Source organism: Silurus aristotelis (assembly GCF_946808225.1).
Source record: "Silurus aristotelis genome assembly, chromosome: 3".
NCBI classification, from domain to species: Eukaryota; Metazoa; Chordata; class Actinopteri; order Siluriformes; family Siluridae; genus Silurus; species Silurus aristotelis.
Window position 1 is genome coordinate 7812897 of NC_139576.1, and position 27201 is coordinate 7840097.

General features: G+C 35.9%; 2 protein-coding genes and 1 long non-coding RNA gene across 6 annotated transcripts in view; 1 reads left to right on the plus strand and 2 right to left on the minus strand.

Moving 5' to 3' along the window:
* The window catches only part of ppp1r1c (protein phosphatase 1, regulatory (inhibitor) subunit 1C), a 30595-nt gene extending 13107 nt beyond the window's left edge, over window positions 1–17488 (plus strand). For 2 of the 3 annotated variants that reach the window (XM_083537195.1, XM_083537196.1), the window contains 3 exons: window positions 11041–11232; window positions 13973–14107; window positions 15827–17488. In XM_083537195.1, the coding sequence (XP_083393321.1) occupies window positions 11041–11232; window positions 13973–14107; window positions 15827–15918 (419 nt within the window). In that variant the 3' untranslated portion in view covers window positions 15919–17488. The remainder of the gene's footprint in view (window positions 1–11040; window positions 11233–13972; window positions 14108–15826) is intronic. The other variant, XM_083537197.1, reaches the window with a different exon arrangement.
* LOC310723783 lies at window positions 16720–17837 on the minus strand. The gene is made up of 2 exons (XR_014532764.1): window positions 17135–17837; window positions 16720–17098 (listed from the first exon to the last, which is right to left on the minus strand). It is a non-coding gene; the product is annotated as an uncharacterized lncRNA (long non-coding RNA).
* Window positions 17838–23606: 5769 nt separating this feature from the next.
* Window positions 23607–27201, minus strand: part of pde1a (phosphodiesterase 1A, calmodulin-dependent) — a 92191-nt gene continuing 88596 nt past the window's right edge. For both annotated transcript variants that reach the window (XM_083537020.1, XM_083537021.1), the window contains 3 exons: window positions 25158–25272; window positions 24773–24945; window positions 23607–24283 (listed from right to left, as the gene is read on the minus strand). In XM_083537020.1, coding sequence (XP_083393146.1) covers window positions 24015–24283; window positions 24773–24945; window positions 25158–25272 — 557 coding nt within the window. In that variant the 3' untranslated portion in view covers window positions 23607–24014. The remainder of the gene's footprint in view (window positions 24284–24772; window positions 24946–25157; window positions 25273–27201) is intronic.

Consider the following 27201-nt stretch of genomic DNA (forward strand, 5'->3'; position numbering starts at 1 on the left):
TTATTTTTAGTATTTTTAGTATTAGTTCTTTATTTCCTTCCTTTCACCCTGTACATTAATACTTTTACTATCAATATTATAAAGAATATATTATGTACTAAATTAGTATAGTTAATTAGTATATACAGTGAGGAAAATAAGTATTTGAACACCCTGCTATTTTGCAAGTTCTCCCACTTAGAAATCATGGAGGGGTCTGAAATTGTCATCGTAGGTGCATGTCCACTGTGAGAGACATAATCTAAAAAAAAAATCCAGAAATCACAATGTATGATTTTTTAACTATTTATTTGTGTGATACAGCTGCAAATAAGTATTTGAACACCTGAGAAAGTCAATGTTAATATTTGGTACAGTAGCCTTTGTTTGCAATTACAGAGGTCAAACGTTTCCTGTAGTTTTTCACCAGGTTTGCACACACTGAAGGAGGGATTTTGGCCCACTCCTCCACACAGATCTTCTCTAGATCAGTCAGGTTTCTGGCCTGACGGAGTTTGAGCTCCCTCCAAAGATTCTCTATTGGATTTAGGTCTGGAGACTGGCTAGGCCACGCCAGAACCTTGATATGCTTCGTACAGAGCCACTCCTTTCTTATCCTGGCTGTGTGCTTCGGGTCATTGTCATGTTGGAAGACCCAGCCTTGACCCATCTTCAATGCTCTAACTGAGTAAAGGAGGTTGTTCCCCAAAATCTCGCAATACATGGCCCCGGTCATCCTCTCCTTAAAACAGTGCAGTCCCATGTGCAGAAAAACACTACCAAAGCATGATGCTACCACCCCCATGCTTCACAGTAGGGATGGTGTTCTTAGGATGGTACTCATCATTCTTCTTCCTCCAAACACGTTTAGTGGAATAATGACCCAACAGTTCTATTTTGGTCTCATCTGACCACATGACTTTCTCCCATGACTCCTCTGGATCATCCAAATGGACATTGGCAAACTTAAGACGTGCCTGGACATGTGCTGGTTTAAGCAGGGGAACCTTCCTTGCCATGCATGATTTCAAACCATGACGTCTTAGTGTATTACCAACAGTAGCCTTGGAAACGGTGGTCCCAGCTCTTTTCAGGTCATTGACCAGCTCCTCCCATGTAGTTCTGGGCTGATTTCTCACCTTCCTTAGGATCATTGAGACCCCACGAGGTGAGATCTTGCATGGAGCCCCAGTCCGAGGGAGATTGACAGTCATGTTTAGCTTCTTCCATTTTCTAATGATTGCTTCAACAGTGGACCTTCTTTCACCAAGCTGCTTGGCAATTTCCCCCGTAGCCCTTTCCAGCCTTGTGGAGGTATACAATTCCTCACTGTGTATATATATATATATATATATATATATATATATATATATATATATATATATATATATATATATATATATATATATATATATATATATTCTTCTTCTTTTGGCTGCACCCAATAGGGGTCACCACAGCAGATTATCCCTCTCCATACTATTCTGTCCTCTACATCTGCCTCTTTTACCAACTACCTGCATGTCTTCCCTCACCACATATATGAACCTTCTCCTTGGTCTTCATCTTTTCCTCATTCCTGGTGACTCCATCTTCAGCATTCTTCTACTGATATACCCCATGTCCCTCCTCTCCACATGTCCAAATCATCTCAACTGGGCCTCTCTCACATTGTTCCCAAAATGTCCAACATGCCATGTTCCTCGCGTTTGATGAACTTGTTTGTAATTCTGTCCATTGTCTCAACATCTTCAGCTCTGCTACCTCCAACTCCATCTCCTGTCTTTTAGTCAATGCCATTGTCTCTAAATTATGCAACATAGCAGGTCTCACCACAATCCTATAAACTTTCACTCTTATTACTTTGCACTGTTGACCCCAGGTACCTAAACTCCTCTACCTTCTCCACCTCTTCTACCTGCAACCACACTATTTCACTGCCCTCCCTCTCATTCACACACATGTACCCTGTCTTACTCTTGCTCCCTACTCTAACCACAAATCACAACATCATCTGCAAACATCATAGTCTACGGAGACTCCTGTCTGACCTCGTCCATCAACCTGTCCATTACCACTGCAAACAGGAAAGGGCTCAGAGCCGATTTAACAATCATGCTATTAATCGTGATTAAATTTTTTTTTTGACAGCCATAAAAAATATATATAGTTAAATACTGAATATTTAGTTTAGTTCAGGAAATTATTACTATAATTATAATTTAATAATAATAATAATAATAATAATAATAATAATTATTATTATTATTATTATTATTATTATTATTATCATTATTATTATTATTATTATTATTATTATTATTATTATTATTATTATTATTAATAATATTATTATTATTATTAGATTAATAATATGAAGAATTGTGAGTGTATGGTTAAGTCTAGTGGTTAAGGCTCTGGGTCACTGATCAAATAGTTAGTTAGGTCAAGCCCCAGTTTTGCCAAGTTGCCACTCTTGGGCCCTTGAGCAAGACCCTTAAACTTTGTGGGATATGCCAATAAAGAATTTGCTGTGCTGTATTTAACATTTACGGCATTTGGCAGACACCATTGTCCAGAGTGATTCTTAACTGAGCAGTTGAGGGTTAATGGCTTTGCTCAAGGGCCCAGCAGTGGTGCCTTGGTGGTGGTGGTATTTGTGACCTTCCGATCTAGAGTCCAATAAATTAACCACCTTCCACCTCCCTCTGTAATGTATATGTGACAAGTAAAAATCCTCCTGCTTGTCAATTTCCCCATCACATGATTTAAGTTGTCAAATTACATGCTGTTATTTTAGTTTCCCTTGCTGATCATCTAATGCATGCCCTCTCTGTACCACCCACACTGCTGCACATCTTCACATGAATTATCCATTAGTGATAACTGTTACATACAGTAGCTGTAGTTAATGCAGCTTACAGTCAACTCATAGCATCACAACACTTTGTGTTGGTTAAATATAGACGTCTGTAGATCCTTGCTCTTGTGCTGGCATTTGCATCATCCATGTCGATACAGATTTAATTAGCTGTGTCTCGTAAACACACAGACCAAATATATGTACAGTGCTGCAAGAAACAGCAGCATAAACACAGAAGCAAAAATCGAAAATTTGGACTCATCAGACTAAAGGACAGTTTTGCATTGATGTCCATTCTTGATGTTCATTGGCCCAATTGTTGAAATATGCCTGCCACTTGAATATAGAGAAGGATTTATGTAAATCAGCAGTTTCTGAAGCTGGTAATTCTAATACAATTATCCTCTGCAGCAGAGGTAGCGCTTGGTCTTCTTTTCCTGGGATGGTCCTCATAAGAGCCTGTTTCATTGTAGCATTTGATGCACTAATGTAGGTATGTACAATGTTGTAGACACTAGACACAGATACAAAAAGTGTATATATATATATATATACAGTATATACATCAAAACGAATTCTATTTCCCATGAAGGTATAAAAATAAACTAGTAGCCTTACTTTAACACAATGATATTCAATGTTAATGAACATAATCTTTAATTTTTTTTAAGTTCTTCATATCTGACAGCTCATGTGAACAACAAAAATTTTGGTTATGCAATTTTTTTTATTGCATTCTTATGAATACCTGTAGCATTAACCAGATGCCTTGTGAACTATCTAACAATGCATTCCTAATTTGTATGCATATTTTTATCTGTTTAGAACATATTATCAGTTTAGATCCAATGATGGATTCATATTTGGTTACAATGGTAGGCTCTGAAAAGTTTGTTTTGTTGCAAATACGAGTTCTCTAAAATGTATTCAGAGCAGAAAATATCATTGTCGGGTTAGTTCTGATCTCGGTCCAGTGTGGTCTCCTCCAGGATGATTCAGGATACCTGGGGGACACTAAACTGTATATTGAGGATGAAAATGATACAAAATTTAGCAATTCATGAGAACATTTGTAGAAGAATTTGGAGTTATGTGTAAGACAGTGCAATGCATTACCACCATTAAAACACTGACTGTTAAAAATGTAATTCTGATTTTACTTGAAGACCACTTTTAACATTGTCACAAAGCAGCTTTACAAAAAAAACATATAGCAAGCCAGATAGTGTTGGAAAAAAAAAACATCCTTGTGATGATAAGAAGAATAAATCTGGACGTTCTAGACTCAGAAGGTAACCCATCCTCATCTACAAGACACAGAATGTGAATTTATTACAGTTTTATCATTTTTTAGCTTATTAACTGTTAAATTGTTGTAGCAAACTGTTTTAATTGAAATCCAAAGATATCTTAATGGTTCCTAAGTGGTATCACCCGAAGTAATCTAATACATCTTTATCCTGCCAATGTTGAGACATCTAATTTATGAGAACTCATACCAAAAGTAAGAGACTTGCAAAATATGTCCAAATGTGCATAAAAGCTGTTCTTGTGTTAGTCCAAAACCTTACTAAGAAACAGATCCTATTCTGGAAATAAACTGAGGATAGTCATACCAAACCATCTGGCACACACATGGTGCCAAGCAGATAGCAGCTGCACACCATGTGCAGTTCTTCTACATCATCTGCATCCTCGTATTGGAACCACAAAGATCAAGCATCACTTCCTTAATGTTTCTTGTACATTCGTTCACTATTTAGTCTTTCTGTCTTCTTTCATCATTTTGTTTTTTTCCCCCTCATAAATATTTCATCCCTGACAGAAGGCTCTTTTCTTGATCCTGCTCATTTTCCTTAATATGTATTTAATGGATTGTGTTGAGACTTGATAAGGAGGAGGCCAATCTGATTAAACTCTGTCCTGTGTAAATGAATCAGATAACAGCTAAAAACTCAATGCCTTGAGAGTTTTGACATTACGACATTTTCCAAACTCTGTGGTTTCTTCTTCCTGTCATCTCTTGACAAGTTGCCCACCTGTCTTAATATATCACTACAATCAGGTTGAATATTTTATTTCAGGATAAACTCGCGATTGGCTTATAGCCAAAAACCTATTATAATCCCTACTTTGTATCACTTCATCTTTTTCCCTCTCCATTGTTTAAGACTCCTGTGTCCTAATTTTCTGGTCACAAAACCCATTTTCACTTTTTACTTTGTTAATTATTTCCACTTTTACCTGCCATCAAGAGGTGCCCTGAGCATGAGAAAAGCATATGTAGCTTAATTTCTATCAATGGTGGTTATATTGCTAATAACTAAATAGACAAATTGTGTAGTTTGAAATGCATTTTACAACAATATTTATTTACAAGACCAAAAGTGCTGAAAAAAAAAGTCAATTGGACAGAATGCAGTGAACAGAACAGTGGCCAGTGAAGGTAGCAATGTCAGTGGAGGAAGGACCATGACAGAGCCATTTCCTGGAATGGACGGGCTAATCCACATTAGCGTGGCTTATCGATCAGTGGGTGCAAATGCATCATTTCAGAGTGCTGGACTTAAATGGGCAGGCGAGCTGAGAGTGGCAAAACTCTCCGGAATGAAAAAAGAGTCAGCACAGCTTTAGTGTTGGCTGTGTTTCAAGCTAATGCAGTGCTAGCTTGTATTGTAGCAATCACATTTAGCATTTTAGTTTTAAAACTTTGCTGTTTTCCTCATATCACAAACTATGCACTAAATTTTTATGGAATTAAGTAAAAAATAGTTGGAGTTTTCCAGATTTAACTTTTCAAGTGAACACTAAACGAACAAGCTGGGGAAATCAGCTGTCAGAACAAACCGTATTAGAGAAAATTTACAACACAAAATGTACCTTTATGGAGTGCAGCATCGGTGTGTCAGAAAAATTAAGTTTAAACTCCATTGAACCATAATTATTTAATTCCCTCCTCCTATTTAGAACACATTATGGCCACTTTGTGTTATCCATAATATTAATTCTGCACTACACTCTTAGCACTTATAATACACTATATGGAAAAAACTTTGATGGGCTTTTTGAGCATCCCATTACACATTCACTCCCATTTGTTATTATTATAACCTTCACTTTTTCGGAAAGATGTTCCATAAGATTTTGGAGTGTGCTTGTGGAAAATTGTGCTCAGTCAGCAATAAGGGTGTTAGCAGTGTCAGGTACTTATGTAGGTGAGGTGAGAAGGTCTAGGGTGCAGTTAGCGTTCCAATTCATCCCATAGTTATTCAATAGAGTTGAGGGTCTTCATAGCAGACCCCAAGATCTTTTGATGGGGCTGGCTTTGTGTAAATTGGCGTTGTCATTCTGGAACAGGTTTTGGTCTCCTTCATTTAAGTGTAAATTTCATGCTACAGCATCCAAAAACATTCTATGCAATCAGAGCCTTCGAGCACTGTGGAAACAGTTTGGGAAAGAACCACATATTGCACATATTTCAAATATTACAATATTTGTCTCAAAATGATTGTCTATATTGTGTATAGTTATATTTATTAAACACCACTTTTTATTTATTTATTTATTTATTTATTTATTTATTTATTTATTTATTTATTTATTTATTTTTTATACCAAGGCCTAATTTTATCTGTGTATAGATATGTAAGTCGTTCTTGTTGTTCGCTGTTCGCTGTGGTGATGCCACAGGGGGACATAGTTATTGCTAGTGCACCTTACAAAGTGGTTTAATAAGAGAAAACATTCCAAAGTCTTAACCACAAGTGTCTCTCACACACAAGTTTTAATGATTAATGTTTTCTCTCTTCTAATTTAGCTCATAAAACCAAAATAACATTTCCCACTAATTATTTTTCTGTCTTGGAATGATTAAGTCTCTTTTTTACATCAAATAGTTTCGTACATCAGGATTAAAGCTGTCAATCGATTAAAATATTTATTTGCGATTAATCGCATGATTGTGATGAGTTAAAACTATTAGTGAAACCAACCTCAACATAGAGCATAAAGACAAAATATTCTTGTAAATATTTGAAAGTAATTATTGTGTTTTAAATTAAGTAAATCATCAGGATACCAAACAGAACTTTTGCTATGTTTCCACACAGACAGTTTTTGGTGCTTGATTTGAGACTTGCTGCATCAGTAAAACAAATGTTTAGTGATTAAAAATAATTTTCCGGTGGAGTTTATTTTTTTTATTTATCTGAGGGAAGAAAAGACGTCGTGAGTAAATGTGTGTTGCATTGATTTTTTTTATTTCACCTCGAATTATATTTATAATAAAAAGGGTCAAACAGAAATGGGAGCTGCATTAATCACACTTTAATAAAATTTGTGCATATTAGCTCATATTGGATGTCCAATACTCATAATCGTACTCTTTGTCCACAAACATGCAACATTTGTTGCTCTTAAACTGCTAGCTAATGAGATGAAGGCATCAGGATAGTCCCAGGAGGAGTCAGCAGAGTTTGTAGGTCAGCAGATGGCTTGTTAGCTCAAAGACATCGCAGAAAGCAAGATAAAAGACATAACGGTTAAAAACAAATTAAAGCACAAAACTAATTTTAGTGTCCTGGTGGTGGCTCTGTGAGATGCCACCAGCTGAGTACAACAGTATATGAAGCAGGATGATGAATGATGACGTTGAGGATGATGAGCCTGATTACTGTACTTCAGTTTTTTATTAGTGCAATGATTCAGTTTCTGTAAGAATGAGCTTCTGTGTTGAGATCACAAACACCCATGTAGCTCATGTGTGCGCTTTCACCCATTTTCTCCCATTCAGCATATTCAGTTTGATCACAGTGAGATTTATTATACAAACCACAACCAGAGTTAATCAGTAGTCTCTAATATTGATCTCCATGAGGACAATACTCATTACAATATTTAACAAAACTTCAATATTTAAATTTCAAAATCATGAAAAGGCATTCGATAGGGTTTAAAAGTCTAGATGTTTAGACATTACCTCACAAGAATCTAAAATACATCTGTTATCATAAATTGATAGACAGAGGAAATTACTGTATCATTTTGCGAAGAGGAACAAGACAAGCAAAAGCATTAACACCACCCTTATTACAGCTTTTTATAGAACTACCTGAAAAGCAAAAGAACAAATATCATTACAGAGTTCATCTCTATGCTGATGATATATTACTCTACATAAAGAATCCATCATCCCTACTCCCAGAAGTCAGTAATCTGATTAACAACTATAGCAAAGTGTCTGGCTACTCCATTAACGAATGGAAATCAGAGATTCTGCCTGTAGCTAAACTGCAATATGTGCACTTATGTTGCACTTTTGGAGTTAAAACAGCCCACCTTATCTTATAAGTATCTAAATAACTTATGAGTAACTTTCAGGGCTACAGACACAACTTTAACAATGGGATCTAACAAAATTTTGTCAGGTAGGAAACTGGTGTAGAAAATCTGAAAGGTGTACGTTAAAAAGTGTAATATGTGTATTTAACGGCATTGTTTATTGGGGTAATGTTTTTTTTTTTTTTTTTTTTTTTTTTTAGCTCTCCCACTAAAGAAACTTCTGCAAGAAGCTTGTTTAACATTCATGTAAATATTTCGCTGAACCTGTTGCAGGACAGTAGTGTGAAAATTTAGTGTATAATTTTGTGCATTGTATGTAAATTTGGATAGTAGCTCTTATTGGACAAAACACATCAATATTATAGTGTCATATAGATAGACATTTTCCCCAAAATGCAACACAGGAAATACCTCTTCCTCAGCTTGGTACTGGGTCATGACCCAGTAGTTGGGGACCTCTGATCTAGATGCACCAAATCATCATTATTTATCATTAGGTAATAAAGGACACATACTGTACATACATGTAGGGAATATACCTGTACATGCTCTGAGTTAACCTTAATATATCCAATGATATAATTTACATAATTTAATACACTAATACACATCTAAAGTTCTAAATTAATAACTAAATCCTACCTGAAACTTGCTCTTTAATCGATCACTGCATTTCATCCTCATATCTATGCTGTTAATTATGTTTATATGCATTTACCTTTATTTTCCTGATTGTTTTGATAATCTACATATTTTTCATGTTAAACCTGCGAAATTCCCTGTGCTCTTAACACTTACATTGAATATATTAGTGTTCAACTCTTTGAAGTTTTCCACATTTTTATAGTGGTAGAACCTAATTTAACATTATTTACTTAATTAGTATACTTAGTATACACAAATGTTGACTTTGTGGTTAGTAAAAGCATTCATACTGTTGGGGCAATAGTTGCCAAGCACATGATGCTAACACCACCATGCTTCAATGTAGGGATTCACTTTTTTTTTTCTAATAGTGATTAGAAGACTAGAAGATTAGTGACTAGTATTAGGTTTCTAGTTTCATGCTTGGTGGAACCCAAGTATTGGAACCAGCCACATACACTTTTTTACACACATTTGCTGAATATCTCAAATGCCTTCTACTGGATTGTTTTCCAATAATTGACTCTTACCACTTTTTCAGAGAGCGTGGTGTGGCCTGTGCTAAACTAGTCTTGTGAACAACTTCTCCCTTCTGAGCTGTTGCTTTCAAATTTTTTGTAGTTACCCTTCAAGTTCAAGTTCAACTTAATTTATATAGCACTTTTCACAATGGACATTGTCTTTACAGAATTGAAGAATCAAAGTGAATGATGTGTATTTATCCCTGATGAGCAGCCTGGGGCAGACTGTGACAAGGGAAAAATCCTCTTAGATGTTATAAGGAAGGAACCTTGAGATAAACCAGATTTAAAAGAGGAACCCATCCTCATTTGGGTGATATCAAGAGTGTGATTTTAAATCTTAAAACAATACAAAACACGGGAGATTGAGAACTAACATCAGCACTGTAATGTAAGATTATGAGTAATGTCCTTTCTACAATCTTATACAGTCAGGTGACGTTATGAAACCAGGAGCTACTGAGCAACTCATAAAATTGCAAAAATCTTTGAGACATCATTTCAACATTTCAACAAAGATCCAACACCAACTCCTCCATGCCAGAGCCTTCAAACATTCAAAGAGGTTCAATGTCGAAACTCCACATGAACCCTTGGCCATTTGATTACATCGCTGTTTCTAAAGAATAATGTTTCTGAAGATCTTCCTTACTTGGTCAGCGACTTGTGGTGGACAGATCTATGTGGTCATGCTTGTGCTGTATTCTTTCTCTTTCGTAGTACTGGTGTTTTATAATATGGATGCTATCTCAGACCTGTTTAAAGCTTTTTTTTACTTATCGACTTTGGGTTCCTCCACGAACTGGTCTGTTTCACATATTAAGATATTTTATGTGACCTTTTTTTATTATATTCAACCATCTACTATATATTCTATGACTTTTTAAGAGAAATTATAGTTCTAAAGTGCTAAAACTAATTTAGAGAAATTCGTACCATTCAGGGTTAACACTTTTGCAATCAGAAGTGTTTTAAATTTTTTTATTTTGAGTTATTAAGTATATACAATCAGAATTAATAAATTTTATTTCCAGCTAGTGACACTTCAAAATGTGGAATTTTCTTTTTATATATTTATTGAATAGTAATATGTATGCAGTGGTGAAACCTCACAGAATATTCAGCTATCAGTTTTCAATTTTCTGTCTCTATTAATCAGAAAAAAGGAAGCCCTGCAGGCCTCCAGCATGAGAGCAGTATCGAATGTCAGTGTATTATAGCTCCATGCTGATACGTAGCCAGGAAAAATGCTGCCTTTGTCTAAATCCTGACGCCTGATGGAGTCTGCTATTTAGACCACCTTCTTTACCTTTTGCCATATTATGTGCTAGCTATTAAATATTATATACAGTTAGATAAACAGTATAGTTATACTGTAATAAAAAATACTTTTGTTTGTTGTATGCAAATTCTATTTAATGAATAAATATTTAACTGTTCAGAGCAGGAAACTTGTTTATAAGTCCATACAGATGGTTTTAAGCTCTTTGTCCATGGCACTATGCTGTACGAGATAAGATAAGATAGAAACATAATACAGGAATGTGTGTGTACACATATACTGTATATATGTGTGTGTGTGTATGTATATATATATATATATATATATATATATATATATATATATATATATATATATATATATATATATATATATATATATGTGTGTGTGTGTGTGTGTATCGAGCGCAGAACTGCAGTTGGTGGTGGAGCAGCACTTTCAAAGACATGAGCAGATGGAGGCAGGGCTCTCTGACAGCCCAGACACGCCCAGTCCAATTGCAGCACAGGAGCCTAACCGTGTCCCAGGCCAGTGGGCCAACCACAGCTCCTCAGAGTCTTATGTCAGTTGTGATGAACAGGCAGGGAGCAGTGAGGCAGGGGGTAAGTGGAGAGCAAGTGGAGATCAAAACTGAGCAGAAATAGGGAAAAACATCAGTCTCAGTGAAAAAGGAATGGAAATATAGCCTCTTAATTAATAAATGAAATTAATGAAAGTAATTAATAAATATAAAAATTTTTTATTTTTTTTTATTAAATTGGTGCCAATTGCTTCAATTTTTTTTTTTTTTTACCAAAACTGTTCTTTCCACAACCGGAATGTGACTGTAATCTAAAGAACATGTGCAATTAAAAAACAAAAATATATTTTAAAAATATAAAAAAAAAATTGTTCAGTTTTCCCTTTTTTCATAAACAGAACAAAAGCAACCATTAATTATGATTAAAAAAAAAATATATATATATTTTTTTCAGATCAGATGACTCAGCTCTTCCTCAGTTTCTAATACAATAGTTTTTTTCCTCAGACCATTGCGTTACAGCTGGGAATCATTTCTACAAACATTTATAAACTCTCCATGCTGTTTCCAAATGTTCAATATTTGACAGGTGTTTATGAAACTAACTTTGTTGCTTTGTTGAAATGACGATCACTAGGGTTGTGGGAGAAAGAACATGCTGTTGCATAATTTACAATCTCAGTTTCTTTTTATTTTCTTAAATATAATGCTATACTATACTCTAAATACTATTAAACTATATCAACCTACTATATAAACTTTTGATTGAAGAATGGTAACATTTTCTACCGAGATATATCATTTCAGCAAATCTCTACAAACCAGTTCATGATAGTGTCAGGATCATGCGGCTTTTAGTTTTATTTCAAATTTGTTGTGAATGGATAGACCTCGGTATTGCTATACACATGCTGGTAACTGATTTTAGAAGCTTTAACCTTTCTGATGAGTCTTTTTTCTGTCTCTTTTTCTCTCCCTTTTTCCCTTACTTTAATTTGACATTATTATTATAATTTTTTTGAATCATTTATTTTTGGTTCCTTTGTCAAAATTTTTGGTATGGTCCTGCAGGGGAATCTTCAGAGACGTCATCGGCGTGCCGACAGAAAAACGCGTCCAGTCCTTCGTCTGTCTCGCGATAACCGTATCCGTCACCCAAATGGCCTGAGCTGTGTATCTTCTTCCTTGTAGCTGTTGTATACAATTCTTCAGAAATTATTTCTACACTTCTCCTTCTGTATACATACGTACACTCTTCTTTTACCAACACTCATGTCGATACCTCGAGAAAGGTTCTCTGTCTTTTTTCTCCATATGCTCGTTCTTAAAATTCAGCATTGCACAACACATGAATTTGTATGATTCATCATATTCGCAGTCATTTGCAATAACAGTGGAAAAAATATCGACAAGCTCACAATACAATAACGGAGGCAAATAAACGTGATGGTTACATATTAAAGGAGTTTTCAGGGAATAACAGTTTGGTGACATTATCTACTCTGATATAAAGATTTCACAATGCATTTTGTCTGCATATTGTCATGCCGGTATATAATCATCATCATCATCATCATCATCATTACAAATCTTAATAATACAGAGGGAGCAATGTCCCTGAAAGAGTTTGAGGAACATTCGGTCAGCCAATCACAAACAAGCTTGAAAATCTGACTATAGGTTTTAATTACATAAATAAGTAAATAATTACTCTCTTTGGACAAACTTTTGTGGACACCCAACCATAACATCTGTATGTACTTTTTGAACATCTCTTTCTCCATTTAGTCCCCGTTTACTGTTAAAGTAATCTCTTCTGGGAAGATGTTCCACTAGATTTTGTTGTGTGGTTCTGAAGATTTGTGCTCAATCAGCAACAAGGATGTTTGTAAAGTCAGGTACTGATGTAGATGTTCAATAGGGATGAGGTCAATAGCAGGCCAATCAAAATCTTCCACTCCAGCCTATGTAAACAATATCTTCATAGAGCTGTGTTTTTCTGCACATGAGGCATTGTCATACTGAAAAAGGTTTACGTTTTGTAGTTCAAGTGAAGGAAAAATTGTAATTTGCAGAAAAAACATAAGTAGCTATAAAATCAGGTGTCTAAATACTTTTGTCCATATACAGTATTTGTACTACTAAAACTGTAGCCACTGATACGATAAGTTCACGTATCTGGCAATCTGTTCAAGCTTTATTAATGCTGCTTAAATTGTGTCATTAAAACCAGTAGCGAAAAAAATAAATCAAAGTCTGGTAATAACTTGATGTTTGTAATTGGCTGAACAAATTAACCATAGAAAACTGCACCTAGAATTCCAGTCAGGAGGTTTGTACATTCCTGTTTAGGTTTTTTTTTTCAGTGTATGGAAAAAAGAAATGTTGGCTTATTTTTTGGCAGATAAGTAAAAATGTTTTTGTCCAGGGATACGATTTTCATTTATTTATGTACCCGGGGGGTTCGAAAAAAATAATTGGAATGAAGAAATAAAGGTGATTTTTTTTCAATTGAATTGGAAAATGCTTGGTGCTTTCTGTGTGTTTCTTCTTCATAAGCCTCTACACACCTTTTATTTTTTTTGTATATTGAATTCACATCCAGCACAGACACAAATACACTGTTAACAGTGATAATGATCTCACAGTAAGTTGAAGCTCACTCAATTAACAGCTCGATGCTTTTGGGAGTCTGTGCCAAAAAATTTTTTAATGTAGGTTAATGATGGTTCTGCAAGGTTAATCCTAAGGTTCTGAATGGGCCTTGATGGGCCAGCTGGTGTGTGTTTTAGGTTTTACCCTATTTGTGTGCTTTCCTGCAGGTAAAGATCACTCCAACAAACAGAGGTCCAGTCAGGAGGAGAGCCCCCATCTTCCCAAAGTTACTCATTCCCAGCTGGACACGCTGTCCGAGGAGCCAACGGACAGAGATGCAGTAGACCATCCAAGCACCACAGGTATGAATATACAAACACACAAATACATGTTTATGTATTGCCACTCATTGCTGATACAACGCCAGGAAAAATGCTACCTGTAATAAATCCTGATGCCTGATGAACTCTTTTCTCCATCTTTTATCATATCATATATTAGCTATTAAATATAGGTAAGATATTCAGTAAAGAAATTGGTCATTTAAAATCTGAAACTGCCATATTTAAGATTATTTAGTATTTTGAATGCATCATATATTTCATTAATGTAATTGTAAATGTTAAATGTAAATAGAAACTTGGTCATAAGTAGTCACTGTAGATCAATATACGTAGATCCTCTTATAGACTTTGCGCTAAAGCGCTGTGTCCTTGGTGCTATGTTGTATGTATGGTGTATGGTGGGCCATGCAATTCACACCTATCAGTGGTGTCCTGCCTGAATCAATCCACCTCTCAATACAACAGCTATACAAACTATAAATTATATTATACAGAAATGCAGTGTAACGGAGCACTGAATCACAGACAGATGTCTAATACAGTGAGAATGACCATTACTAAAGCAAGAAATACAATAAACACAATTCAGCAAGTTTCCTTTCACTGCAGCCACAGCTGCACTGCCTGCAATATCAACCTCATAAAATGACCCTGGATTTTCCATGCATTTTTTTCTGTATTTTTGTGCAGGGTTTTTTTTCCATTTCCTAGGGAATTAAAATGAAGGCAAATTATGTGTTTTTGTGAATGAAAATGCAAAGTATAAATGGTTCATGAAAAAGCGTAACAGTTGTTTCGAACTGCATATTTTTCCAAATAGTTCGTATTATAAATGCCCTTGTAAGTGTATCTGCGATCTAATCAATTTCTTCTCCTTTGTGAGACATTGTGGAATGAAAAAAAAAAACAGCTTTTAAATCCACATAAATATATATTTGAGCTTGTGCAGTTTGCTACAGATGCGGGTTGCGAGCTCTGACTAGCACGCTTACTCACTATTCAATCAAAGGATGTTAAAATGCTGATGTGATTCTATACCTTCTAGTGGGACTCTGTAAGTAAGTAAGTCGCAATCTGTTAGACTAAAGTAACAGCTATTAGGAAATACCAAGCGCCTTATTTTTTCATGGTATAGCAATAATAATAATAATAATAATAATAATAATAATAATATTAATAATAATAATAATAATAATGCATTACTCATTTTTTGTGCATATTTACTAGTTTAAAGTGATGTGACATCTAGTCTCAATGAAAATCAGTTTTAATAATCCCACCCTGAGGTTGAACTTTTTGTAAATCACATGCTCTGATGTTTTATTCTTGCAGATCAGTTTTTATTTTTATTTTTATATATTAACAGAGGCATCACACGTTTGAAACAATGCGCACTTACGTTTATTTTTTGTACAACGTTCATAAAATAAGTCAGTTACCATCGGCATCCTCACAGCCAATTTTTTTCAAAAAGGCGAAATAAACATCTGATTAAAGAAAAACAATATATATAAAAAAGTCATGTCAAGAGAAAAAAAACTTTCTAGGTTGGTGAGGCTTAATCTCACCCTCCTGTCAATCCGAATGGCAGAAAGGATTAATGGATGTCTTGATATTGTGTATGTGGGAGAGGTCAAATATTTTAAATAGTTTACACTGTCTTGTGATGCAACTTATTGTCAAGCAAGTCTTGTACCAGAAAATAAAGATTCCTTCAAATCTCATGTTCCCTCACAGGACCGATGAAGAAAGGTGAAGCAGGATTTACTTTGGCTTTGCAGGAGGAAAAGGAGACTTTCCCTGATGATCAAGACACACAGAAGGAGTAACATGCTGTTAATTTCTAATAATAACTTCATCAAAGTCTGAGTCTTACTGTTTATTAACCATCAGCTTTTTTCTTCTCGTCATCTTTAAGCATTTTATACATCTGTAAACACATCTGTATAGACAACAATATCAGAATGATGAGTCTATACAGTAGCAGAAGGGAATGTTTTTCTACAGCTTTTTCTACTTCTTCCTAAACATACAATCGCTTATTAAACTTTCAAAACCGTTCAGCAGATTTTCATCATGGTCTGTACTTAGATTTTTGACATTTTTGCTCTTGTACAATATACAAATTTTAAGATGGACGATTTTGGACAAATTTTAGTTTCTTAATGTTAAGACAGTTCAGGGTTCAAGTTTCCAGAAAAGCAGAAGGTTTTGGACAAAACCCTTTAATAAAGTCAAAACTCAGTGTTTCTAAAGCTGGAGGTGAAAACAGCTTATTTTTAAAATAGGGCAAAAACATAACATTTATTCCATGGGGTTTTAGATTTCAAAGACTGTATGCATTAGAAATATCATAAATAAGAATTAAAACTTTGTCGATCTTCATAAAGGGTGAAGTTATTTGTGATAACTTGTCTGATTTTGCTTGTCCTGTTAGATTTATACAACAGTTATACAGTTTATATTCCTTTTATTTAAACTAAGAGACCCTAATCTGTTCCAGCATGACAATGCCCCTGTGCACAAAGTTCCAGCTCCATGAAGATAAGGTTTGCATGGGTTGCAGTGGTGAAACTCTACTGAAAACCTTTAGGAAGAATTGGAACGCTGACTGCTCCCCAGGCTTGATGGTTGTTTGAGTAGAAATCTCCACAAGAACACTCCAAAATTTAGTGGAATATCTTCCCAGAATACTTGAGAGTTTATATATATATTATAACAGCAAATAAATTTAACTAAATATTCTAATAAGAATTATAAAATGTCCATATAATGTACAGTATTATACAGTACAATTTTCCCTATAAACGGTATTTAACACACAATAACATTCTGATTTACTAACTAATAAAGTGCTGTCTGATTTTTTTAATTACAGCAATGATCATTAAATGTATGGGAATATTATTTATTATTTATTTATTCACCTCAGTGAACTATTGAAACTGCTGCAGGATGAAGTTTGCCCATACCTCATCTAGACTTTTAATACAAAACATAAATCAATTTCTTGCTATTGACACTAAAGCTACATTGACTATTGACAGCTATTGATTTAATAATATTAATAATGAATTCATTAGAAGTTATAATTCACATTTATAATAGTAATTATATATGAACTCAGTCACTTCCAATTTAAAATCTGAGCAAAGCTTTCTTAAAAATTTGGAAAATTTCTAAAATTGTTTGAAATTTTTAAATTCTTATTTTTATGTTTAACATGACTGTTGCTTTTAATTAGTAAACTGAGGTCAATGTAGTGATGCAGATTTGGTAAAACCAGGACATTATGTCTAGAATTTCAGCCAATCAAATTGAGTGAAACAAACTGTTGTATAAACTGTTCATATGTTTAATTTTTCTGGATTGTGAAATAAATATCAACATTTTTCAGTGGTTGACAGAAAAGACAATTTTTACTTACTGTTCTTGTTTTCTATTGTATGTAAATCTGCATTTTTTTTTTTTTTTTTTATTTATTTTTTTTTTTAGAGTTTTTCCAGTTTGGGTAAACTTTGACTTTATTCCATTATAATGTGTTTTTGTTTATAGTTTTTACTCCACCAAATTAAAAAAAACAGGCCATTTCAAACTATACTGAAGTAAATATATAAATAATATTATGGAATTCTGTGGCAAGAGTGAAAGCGTAACCCCATAGTTCTGGTAAGAGTGTGTGTAAAGTGAAGGTTTTCTTGCTGTGTGTCTGTAACTATAGAAATAACTATATACGGTGTGTGTGTGTGTGTGTGTGTATGTATATATATATATATATATATATACACACACACATAAAAGGAAATGAAAAAAGTTTTTGCGTAATGTTTAGTATTTTTTTACTCAAGTACTGAGTACGACCTACAGATTCAAAATCTATAAATGGAAAACTTTTGTTCCAAAACTTTGTCTTATTTTTTATTATATCTGGAAACAATACTTCATGTACAATATTGGAATTTCTACAAGATACATATACAACTGAATACAAGCTTTTTCTTTTTTTAATATAAATTCTAATTAATATGTACTCAGTGAGCGAGCAGATTGTTGTTGTTTTTTTTTACTTTATGTTCTGCATATGTATTAAACTTATGCCCAGGCATCAAATTAATTTTTTATTCGTGTTAGACACTAATTACAAGCAATGTGTTTAGATCTATAAGTTAAATCCATGGATTAATGGAAGAACAAATCATGAAAAAACATACAAGATCAAGCGTTTGTGTTTTTCTTTTAACTGTGCTGTAAATGAGCTCTTGAACTTCAGCTTCAGACTTTTTCATTACACATGCCCAATATGAGAACTCTGAGTTTGAATTTCAGGACTATTCGTGCTAATGTTTTATATCAACATTCTTTTATTCACCTTCCATTAAGCCTAGTGTATTATTTAACATCAACAAGCAACAAGTGATTTTTTTTTTTCAGTGTATAATTGAAAAGATTCCATAAAAAAGGACATGAATTGAATTCCAAAATGCAAATAGTTTAAGGTTGATCATAGTTGATACTGGGCTGGTTTTGACTTGAAATTTTATTATAATTTGTATGTACAAATATTGCTATTTTTCCAGCTTTAGATCTGAATTCCAGCAGTTAATAACAAATGTCTTGTTCTTGCTGATAATTTTGGCCTTAATTCTATTCACTCACATCTCTCATGTTGGTGTTGATCATTCATCTTATTCATTATCACTTAAAACATTGAAGACATTTTTATTGCTACTTAAAGTATATACATGTTAAAGTTCTTTGTTAACATTTTATGTTATGTTAATGCATTGAATGTTTCAATGAAGGAAACCTTAGATGAAATGAAACCGTTACCGAATCTGCTTCAAGATAAAATATTTCAACAAATGTGAGAAGAGAGTGTGAGTGAATATCGATTAAAGTGGCAAAGTGTTATTCTCAAACCACAGTTTTGTTGTGATATAGTGTTAAAAACATCGGTTCATTACAAATGACATACCAAATCTAATCTAGTTTTACATTTGTTGTCGTAATTTTTTTCTCTGTCAGACAGCCAGTAGCTTGATTTGATTAAAAAAGAAATAAACTTTGTATTTTCTTCACCGATGTTCTTTGATCACAACTTGAAGATAAATGTCAGTGTATTTGTGTGTTTGTGAGTTTGGCAGGTAAAAAAAAAAAAAGCCACAAATGCTTTCATCCTCATAACTCATAGCAATCTTGTGTTTATGAAAACAAACATGATTTAATGTTTTATAAATGATTGTGATGGGTAGAATAGAAAAGCTGATATTACACGATCGCTCAAAGTTGGAAAACAACTATTATATGAAATATACACAGCTGATCGGAAGTCTAATGATCGATTTGCTCCATAGTCTGTCTGGAAATTAATAAGCTGTCTGCTCGAATAACTGCATCGTTCAAAGGTTCTTATCTCATTTTGAACCCATCTGCAATGCTTATAACTCATTATACAGAGCCTGGGAAAAGTCTGGGTATACTTTGAGTAAGACGCATGTTCCTTTTGTTTCTACGCAACAAAAATGTAAAAAGCAAAACCATACACGAATTGAACAGTAATTGACTGGAAAAAAAAAAGTTCTGTGGAGTCCAAATTGGACATTTTTGTCTCTAACAGAATAACTTGTATAAGACAGAGAACAGGAGAAAAGATGTTAGCAGACTGCCACACCACCATAGTCAAACATGGAGGTGGAAGCTTAATGGTTTGGGGTTGTTTTAGAGCAGGGAATGTTGGAGACTTATTTCAAGCAAAAGGAAAACTAAATCAACATGGCTCCCATTTCATAATTCAACACCATGCAGTTCCATCTGGACTGCGGTTCATTGGAATCGACTTCACCATGCAAGTAGACAATGAGCTGAAGCGTATGTCTAAGCTCTGTAAGTGTTATTTCAAAAGCAAACAGTGGGCTGGAGTGTATCATGGAATGAAATGCCCAGTCAGTGCACCTAAATCCTAATGAACTGCACTGAGATGAACTGGATCACAAGGTCGGAAAGAAATTTCCAACTAGTGAAGTATTTTAGCTGAATGTTTGGAGATACAAATTGTCCGGATGCCAATAGTAAGTAAAGCTGTTATTGGTAATATAGGAGGATTTTTCAATTAAAAATAAAGTGGAACATTTGTACATTTATATATTTGTTTGTTTAAAGTGAATCTTCATACTATTAAATTACGCAGTTTATTGCTTATAAATGAAAGGAACATGCATGTGACTCTCACAAAACATAGAAGACTAGGTGTTTCCCAGCGTTTAACAGAGACTATACAATCTAGCATTTTTAACACCCTGACCTGAATGTTTTAGCTTCTGTAAAGTACTATTGTAGATAAAACTAAAAGTCTTTATAAAACCTTTAGGTCACCAAAGCGAGTCAAATCAATCGTATTTACTGTAATTAAATGAAAAGTCTAAACATTAAGAAGCAGTCTTTGTTATTCCACTAGAGGGCAAACTAGAACCAGTTCTCTACTACTGACTAAATGTGTCACTTTCCAAAAGAATTTAAGTGATTTCTAGCAAAAGAGGATGGATGAATGTACACAATCCCAACTTTTAGGATTTGTATTTTTTAATAGTTTCTTCGAACTTTATTGTTTTTTTTTTTTTTTTCATTCGTGTGCCTCTTATGGACTATTCCCATCCAGTAAAACTTTAAACCCTTACAAATTAATTTATGAAGGTTTTCACTCCAAAATCAATCTTGTTCCCTGTCACTAAATTGAAAGATTAAAAATAAAATGAAGAGCTCGTTTTTAATAATCCACTAGGGGCAAACTAACACAAAATTTAGATAATGTTGCACATATGAACAGTCGCTAGTTGTGGAATTAGATGCATAATCTCTGTTGCAAGCCATGTTACATTGACAACTGCGAGCATAAATCTAACTTTCGCTCAGATTTATTAAAAAACATCTTGGTCTTAGTTACTATTTCTTTTAAACCTCCCCCTGGTATTCTGAAGAACAGAATTATGGGATTGCCTGCACTCCCAGGAATGAGATGCTCAGAGGTGGAAAGTAAAGAATTACATTTACTTGCGTTACTGTCATTGAGTAGTGTTTTGTGCACTTCTACTTCTTTAAAGTAGTTTTTCAAATCTGTAATTTTACTTTTATTTAAGTATGTTTTGCTTGAAGTATTGTACTTAACTACATGTTAAACCATATCCCTTACTGAGGAAATAAATAAATAATGCAAGGGGGAAAATTACCGTGCAACAGAAGCTACTACACTGATTGATAGAATGTCGAGAAAAAAAATGCATTAAAATTACAGGAAAGAAAGATGGAGATGGACAAGACAGATGCCAGTGATGCAGATCAATTTTCACTGTAAATTTTGAATATGCATTTGTGATTTCTTTCATCATAAATGACATTAAAACAGGGGAAATAATTTTTTGCTGCTATATAGCACAACTCACATTAGATTTGAGTCATAGCCTGTAGTTTTTTTTATGTTGTTATGGCACTTTCATTTGTAAAGGCGTTTATTTCAAAACAACGAAATGTATTAGATTTAAATTCCCTTGTACTTTTTGTACTAAACTGGAACACCCCCCCCCCTCCCCTACTCTAAAATAAAGTAACTCAGTACATTTTACTCCGTGTAAATTTGAAATGAGCTTAAAATTAAAATTCACTCAAGTCAAATAAAAGTCAAATTTCCTTAAAGTAACAGTACTTTCACTTGAGGAAAAATATTTGATCACTTTTTGTAATGCTGCACTCAAGTCTGCTAAAACTCACAGGGTAGATACATAATGAATAGCAGAACTGCCTCTTTTATAAGAAATGTTGCACATCCAAGGAGCTGCCTGAAGATACAGCCAGGCGACAGATGCAAGGAAATAAACCAGTGGTGGTGAAAAACGTGATCGAATGTGATATCGATTAAAAATATCCATTCCGTATAAAATCCTGTCAAGATCTGGTAATTGTGAAGGTCATAGGCTATGATTTGGAACACCAATTTTCATCCAGTGAGCCCTCGTCCCCTTCAGCCAGGGGCATATTTGTCTGGGAAGAGACCACACCCATGAGGTTAGAAACAATTGGAGCCAAGCCATTTAAGCAAAATAAATAAATGCCCCCCTGAGTCATTATTTGTTCTGTAAAGTTTGTAGTTCATATATATATATATATATACACTCACCAGCCACTTTATTAGGTACACCTTACTAGTACCGGGTTGGACCCCCTTTTGCCTTCAGAACTGCCTTAATCCTTCATGGCATAGATTCAACAAGGTACTGGAAACATTCCTCAGAGATTTTGGTCCATATTGACATGATAGCATCATGCTGCTGCAGATTTGTCGGCTGCACCACCATGATGCGAATCTCCCGTTCCACCACATCCCAAAGGTGCTCTACTGGATTGAGATTTGGTGACTGTGGAGGCCATTTGAGTACAGTAAACTCATTGTCATGTTCAAGAAACCAGTCTAAGATGATTTGCGGTTTATGTCATGGCGCGTTATCCTGCTGGAAGTAGCCATCAGAAGATGGGTACACTGTGATCATAAAGGGATGGACATGGTCAGCAACAATACTCAGGTAAGCTGTGGCATTGACACGATGCTCAATTGGTACTAATGGGCCCAAAGTGTGCCAAGAAAATATCCCCCACACCATTACACCACCACCACCAGCCTGAACCGTTGATACAAGGCAGGATGGATCCATGCTTTCATGTTGTTGACGCCAAATTCTGATCCTACCATCCGAATGTCGCAGCAGAAATCAAGACTCATCAGACCAGGCAACGTTTTTCCAATCTTTTATTGCCCAATTTTGGTGAGCCTGTGCAAATTGTAGCCTCAGTTTCCTGTTCTTAGCTGTCAGGAGTGGCACCCGGTGTGGTCTTCTGCTGCTGTAGCCTATCCGCCTCAAGGTTCCACGTGTTGTGCTTTCAGAGATGCTCTTCTGCATACCTCGGTTGTAACGAATGGTTATTTGAGTTACCGTTGCCTTTCTATCAGCTCGAACCAATCTGGCCACTCTCCTCTGACCTCTGGCATCAACAAGGCATTTGCGCCCACAGAACTGCCGCTCACTGGATATTTTCTCTTTTTCGGACCATTCTCTGTAAGCACTAGAGATGGTTGTGCGTGAAAATCCCAGTAGATTAGCAGTTTCTGAAATACTCAGACCAACCCGTCTGGCACCAACAACCATGCCACGTTTAAAGTCACTTAAATCACCTTTCTTCCCCATTCTGATGCTCGGTTTGAACTGCAGCAGATCGTCTTGACCATGTCTACATGCCTAAATGCATTGAGTTGCTGCCATGTGATTGGCTGATTAGAAATTTGCATTACCAAGCATATGGACAGGTGTACCTAATAAAGTGGCCGGTGAGTGTATATATTCACATACATACATACAAAGAGTCACGTTGTTCATGTAGTCTTCGTGTAGTCTTTTTTACCACATGATATGTTTTTCCACAGTGTCTATAGCATCAAAAGAAAACAGCATACAAAAAAAAAATGGATTATGGCTTAAAGGGAAGCAGAACAATCTTTAATAAATTACCAATACAAATGACTAGAAAACGAAACAAAAGCCAATTTACAAAAAAAAAAAGAAAAAAAGAAAAAGAAAACGCAGGTGAAGAGGCAGTGTTGCATTATTATTATATTTTTTGGACACCCAGAGCTTTCATCTGAGCTCTGTCTCCTTGCGAAAGAAACAAAGCTGCCATGACAACGCAGCATCAATGCTCGGTGTCATGGAAGCATCAGTCAGCTTGGCCCCCTCCTCTTCCCGAGGAGCGGAGAAAACAGTAGCATTATGATATGATGGCCACAGTGCTATGTACAGCACCCATACAGGGTTATGAGGTTTAGACCACAGTACACACACAGTGTAAGAGCTTGCGATGTCTGGGATGTTTTTTTCACCCCATTTTAAGCGGTTTTGCCATTCCACGGTAACGGCCGATCGGCATCGGGGCTGGCGTCTGGACTGGCGTCAGGACTGGCATCGGTCGGGTCGGCGCTGTGTGATGCCCCACTTTGCTCTAAAGAGTCCTGGGACGAATGAAGTGAGTCAGTGTTGTTCACTTCATTGAGGGACTTCGACTCAGAATCACGACTGCTGCAAATCAGAGTGACGTCGGATTTATGTGACAGAGCTTCACGCTCGGACCGTTGCTCCAGCTCCTTACTGGCCAGTTCTAATTCACAAAAAGAAAAAGAAAAGAGGTAGGGGGTGAAACAGGGAAGTAATAAAGAGAGTAATACAGAGCATAGTCTGTTTGTTTAATTAGAAAGTATTTAGGCTTTGCACATGTGGTGAGGATTTAATTGCCATATGTGGTTCTACCCCAAACTTTTTACAAGCAGTTGGAGGCACACAATTGTATTGAATGTCTTTGGCTGCAGGAGCATAACATTTTCGCTTCACCTGAACTAGGTGACCCAAAACTGCTCCTGTGCACAAAGCCAGCTCCATGAACATATGCTTTACATTTGTCCGAAAGGAAGAAAATGATGGGACTGTACTAATGCTCTGACCCTATTGAACATCTCTGGGATGACCTCCTCACCTCACCTACATCAATACCTGTCTTTACTACCTACCTTAGTCTAAGAGTATAGGAGCTAGATGACGCTATATAATGTTATATCATGTTTTATATCTACACTATAAACACATACAGTACCTTGAACAGACAGCTCCTTCCAGCGGTCCTTGTTGCTCTGGATGATGTCAGAGAGGGTGTGTCGGACGCGTTTGAGCTCGATGCCGGCGAGCGAGTAATCAGTGGCCACCGAGTCGCGCTCGCTGTGTCTCTGGACCGACTCGACCACAGCAGCTGAACCTCGTCCTGTTAAACTACCAACAGCAAAATAAAACCATCACTTCCATGGTCTCAAAAAGTCATATATAATTTTATCAGGATTTTAAATTTGAAAATTGGGGTTTGTGTCACTGAGAGAAACACTACTGCGTATTTCTTGTTTTCTGCTTCTTGGCCACATCTTCTAATAATTATACTAACCTAGGCCTAAGACAGATACCTAATAATGTCATCAGTGTGCTGTTACCTCGCCCTGCGCATGCCGCCTGACTTTAAAGCTTCCTCTATGAGAGGAGTGATTATCTTCTCTGTGGTGTCCACAAGCACAGAGAACGTGGGCTCCACAATGAAGTCGATGAAGCCTGCAGCACAGGAGACAAGACAGTGGGTGAAAAACAATTAAAAGAAAAAAAAAATCCAAAATGTAAATATTTATATTACAAAAGCATAACGTAATTATAGAATATAAAGTTTTGAATGCATGCAATTATACTATGCATGGATGCTTTTTTAATGATGTTCTAAGGTGTTTTTTTTACAGTTTAGTATTAAATTTTTTATTTTAAGAAGAAGAAGGATCATAGGGTGACGTATAAGAGTGGAGGAAGATGCACACAGGTAAACTATGTTCTATGTAAAAGATGCAAAAGATGCTGTCCCGGTGTTGGCAGGGGACAGTGTAGCTAGACAGCATCGGATGGTGGTATGTAGGATGGTTTTGGAGGTGTAGAAGAATAAAAGGAGAGTGAGGGCTGAAAGAAGAATAAGATGGTGAAAACTTAAGGAGGAAGACTGTAGTGTGAGGTTCAGGGAAGAGGTCAGACTGGGGCTCGGTGGTGGTGAAGAGGTGCTGGATGATTGGGAAACTACTGCAGACGTGATAAGGGAGGCAGCTAGAAAAGTACTTGGTGTGACATCTGGAAATAGAAAGGAACACAAAGAGACGTGGTGGTGGAATGATGAAGTGCAGGAGAGCATAAGGAGAAAGAGGTTGGAGAAACAGAATTGGGATCGACAGAGTGATGAGAAAAGTAGACAGGAGTACAAGAAGATGCAGCAGCAGGTAAAGAGGGATGTGGTGAAAGCCAAGGAAAAGGCATATGAGAAGCTGTATGAGAAGCTGAGTAAGGAAGGAGAAAAGGATTTGTACCGATTGGCCAGGCAGAGGGACCGAGCTGGGAAGGATGTGCTGCAAGTTAGAGCAATAAAGGATGGAGATGGAAATGTGTTGACTAGTGAGGAGAGTGTGTTGAGAAGATGGAGGAAGTTTTTTGAGCAGCTGATAAATGAGGAAAATGAGGAAAATGAGAAAAAGAGAATGTTGGATGATGTGGAGATGGTGAAGCAGGAAGTGGATAGGATTAGTAAGGAGGAAGTGAGAGCAGCGATTAAGAGGATGAAGAGTGGAAAGTAGGTTGGACCAGATGACATACCAGTAGGAGCATGGAGATGTTTAGGAGAGATGCAGTGGAGTTTTTAACAAGATTGTTTAACAAGATTCTGGAAGGTGAGAGGATGCCTGAGGAATAATGAAGGAGTGTGCTGGTACCGATCTTTAAGAATAAGGGAGATGTGCAGACCTGCAGTAACTACAGGGGAATAAAGTTGATCAGTCACACCATGAAGTTATGGGAAAGAGTAGTGGAAGCCAGGCTGAGAGAAGAGGTGACCATCTGTGAGCAACAGTATGATTTCATGCCGAGGAAGAGCACCACAGACGCCTTATTTGCTTTGGGAATATTGATGGAGAAGTATAGAGATGGTCAGAAGGAGTTGCATTGTGTATTTGTGGATTTAGAGAAAGCGTACGACAGAGGAAAAAGAGGAGTTGTGGTATTGTATGAGGAAGTCTGGTGTGTCAGAGAAGTATGTGAGGGTGGTGCAGGACATGTATGAGGACAGTGTGACAGCAGTGAAGTGCGCAGTAGGAACGACAGACTGGTTCAAGGTGAAGGTTGGACTGCTGTCTGTCAACTAGAATGAGTAAGACAGAGTACATATGCGTAAATGAGAGGGAGGGCAGTGGAGAGAAGAGGTGGAGAAGGTGGAGGAGTTCAGGAACCTGGGCTCAGCAGTGCAAAGTAATGGATTGAGAAGTGTTAGAGAAGTGAAGAAAAGAGTGCAGGCAGGGTGGAGTGGGTAGAGAAGAGTGGCAGGATATATAGACGTGTATGTTTTTTACTAAGTATAGTTTTTATCAACATATCTAATATTTTTTTAATTTTTTTGTTATCATTATTTAGTCTGTTTTGTCTTTCTTGTTGCTTTTGTCTTTTCTACATGTACTACTT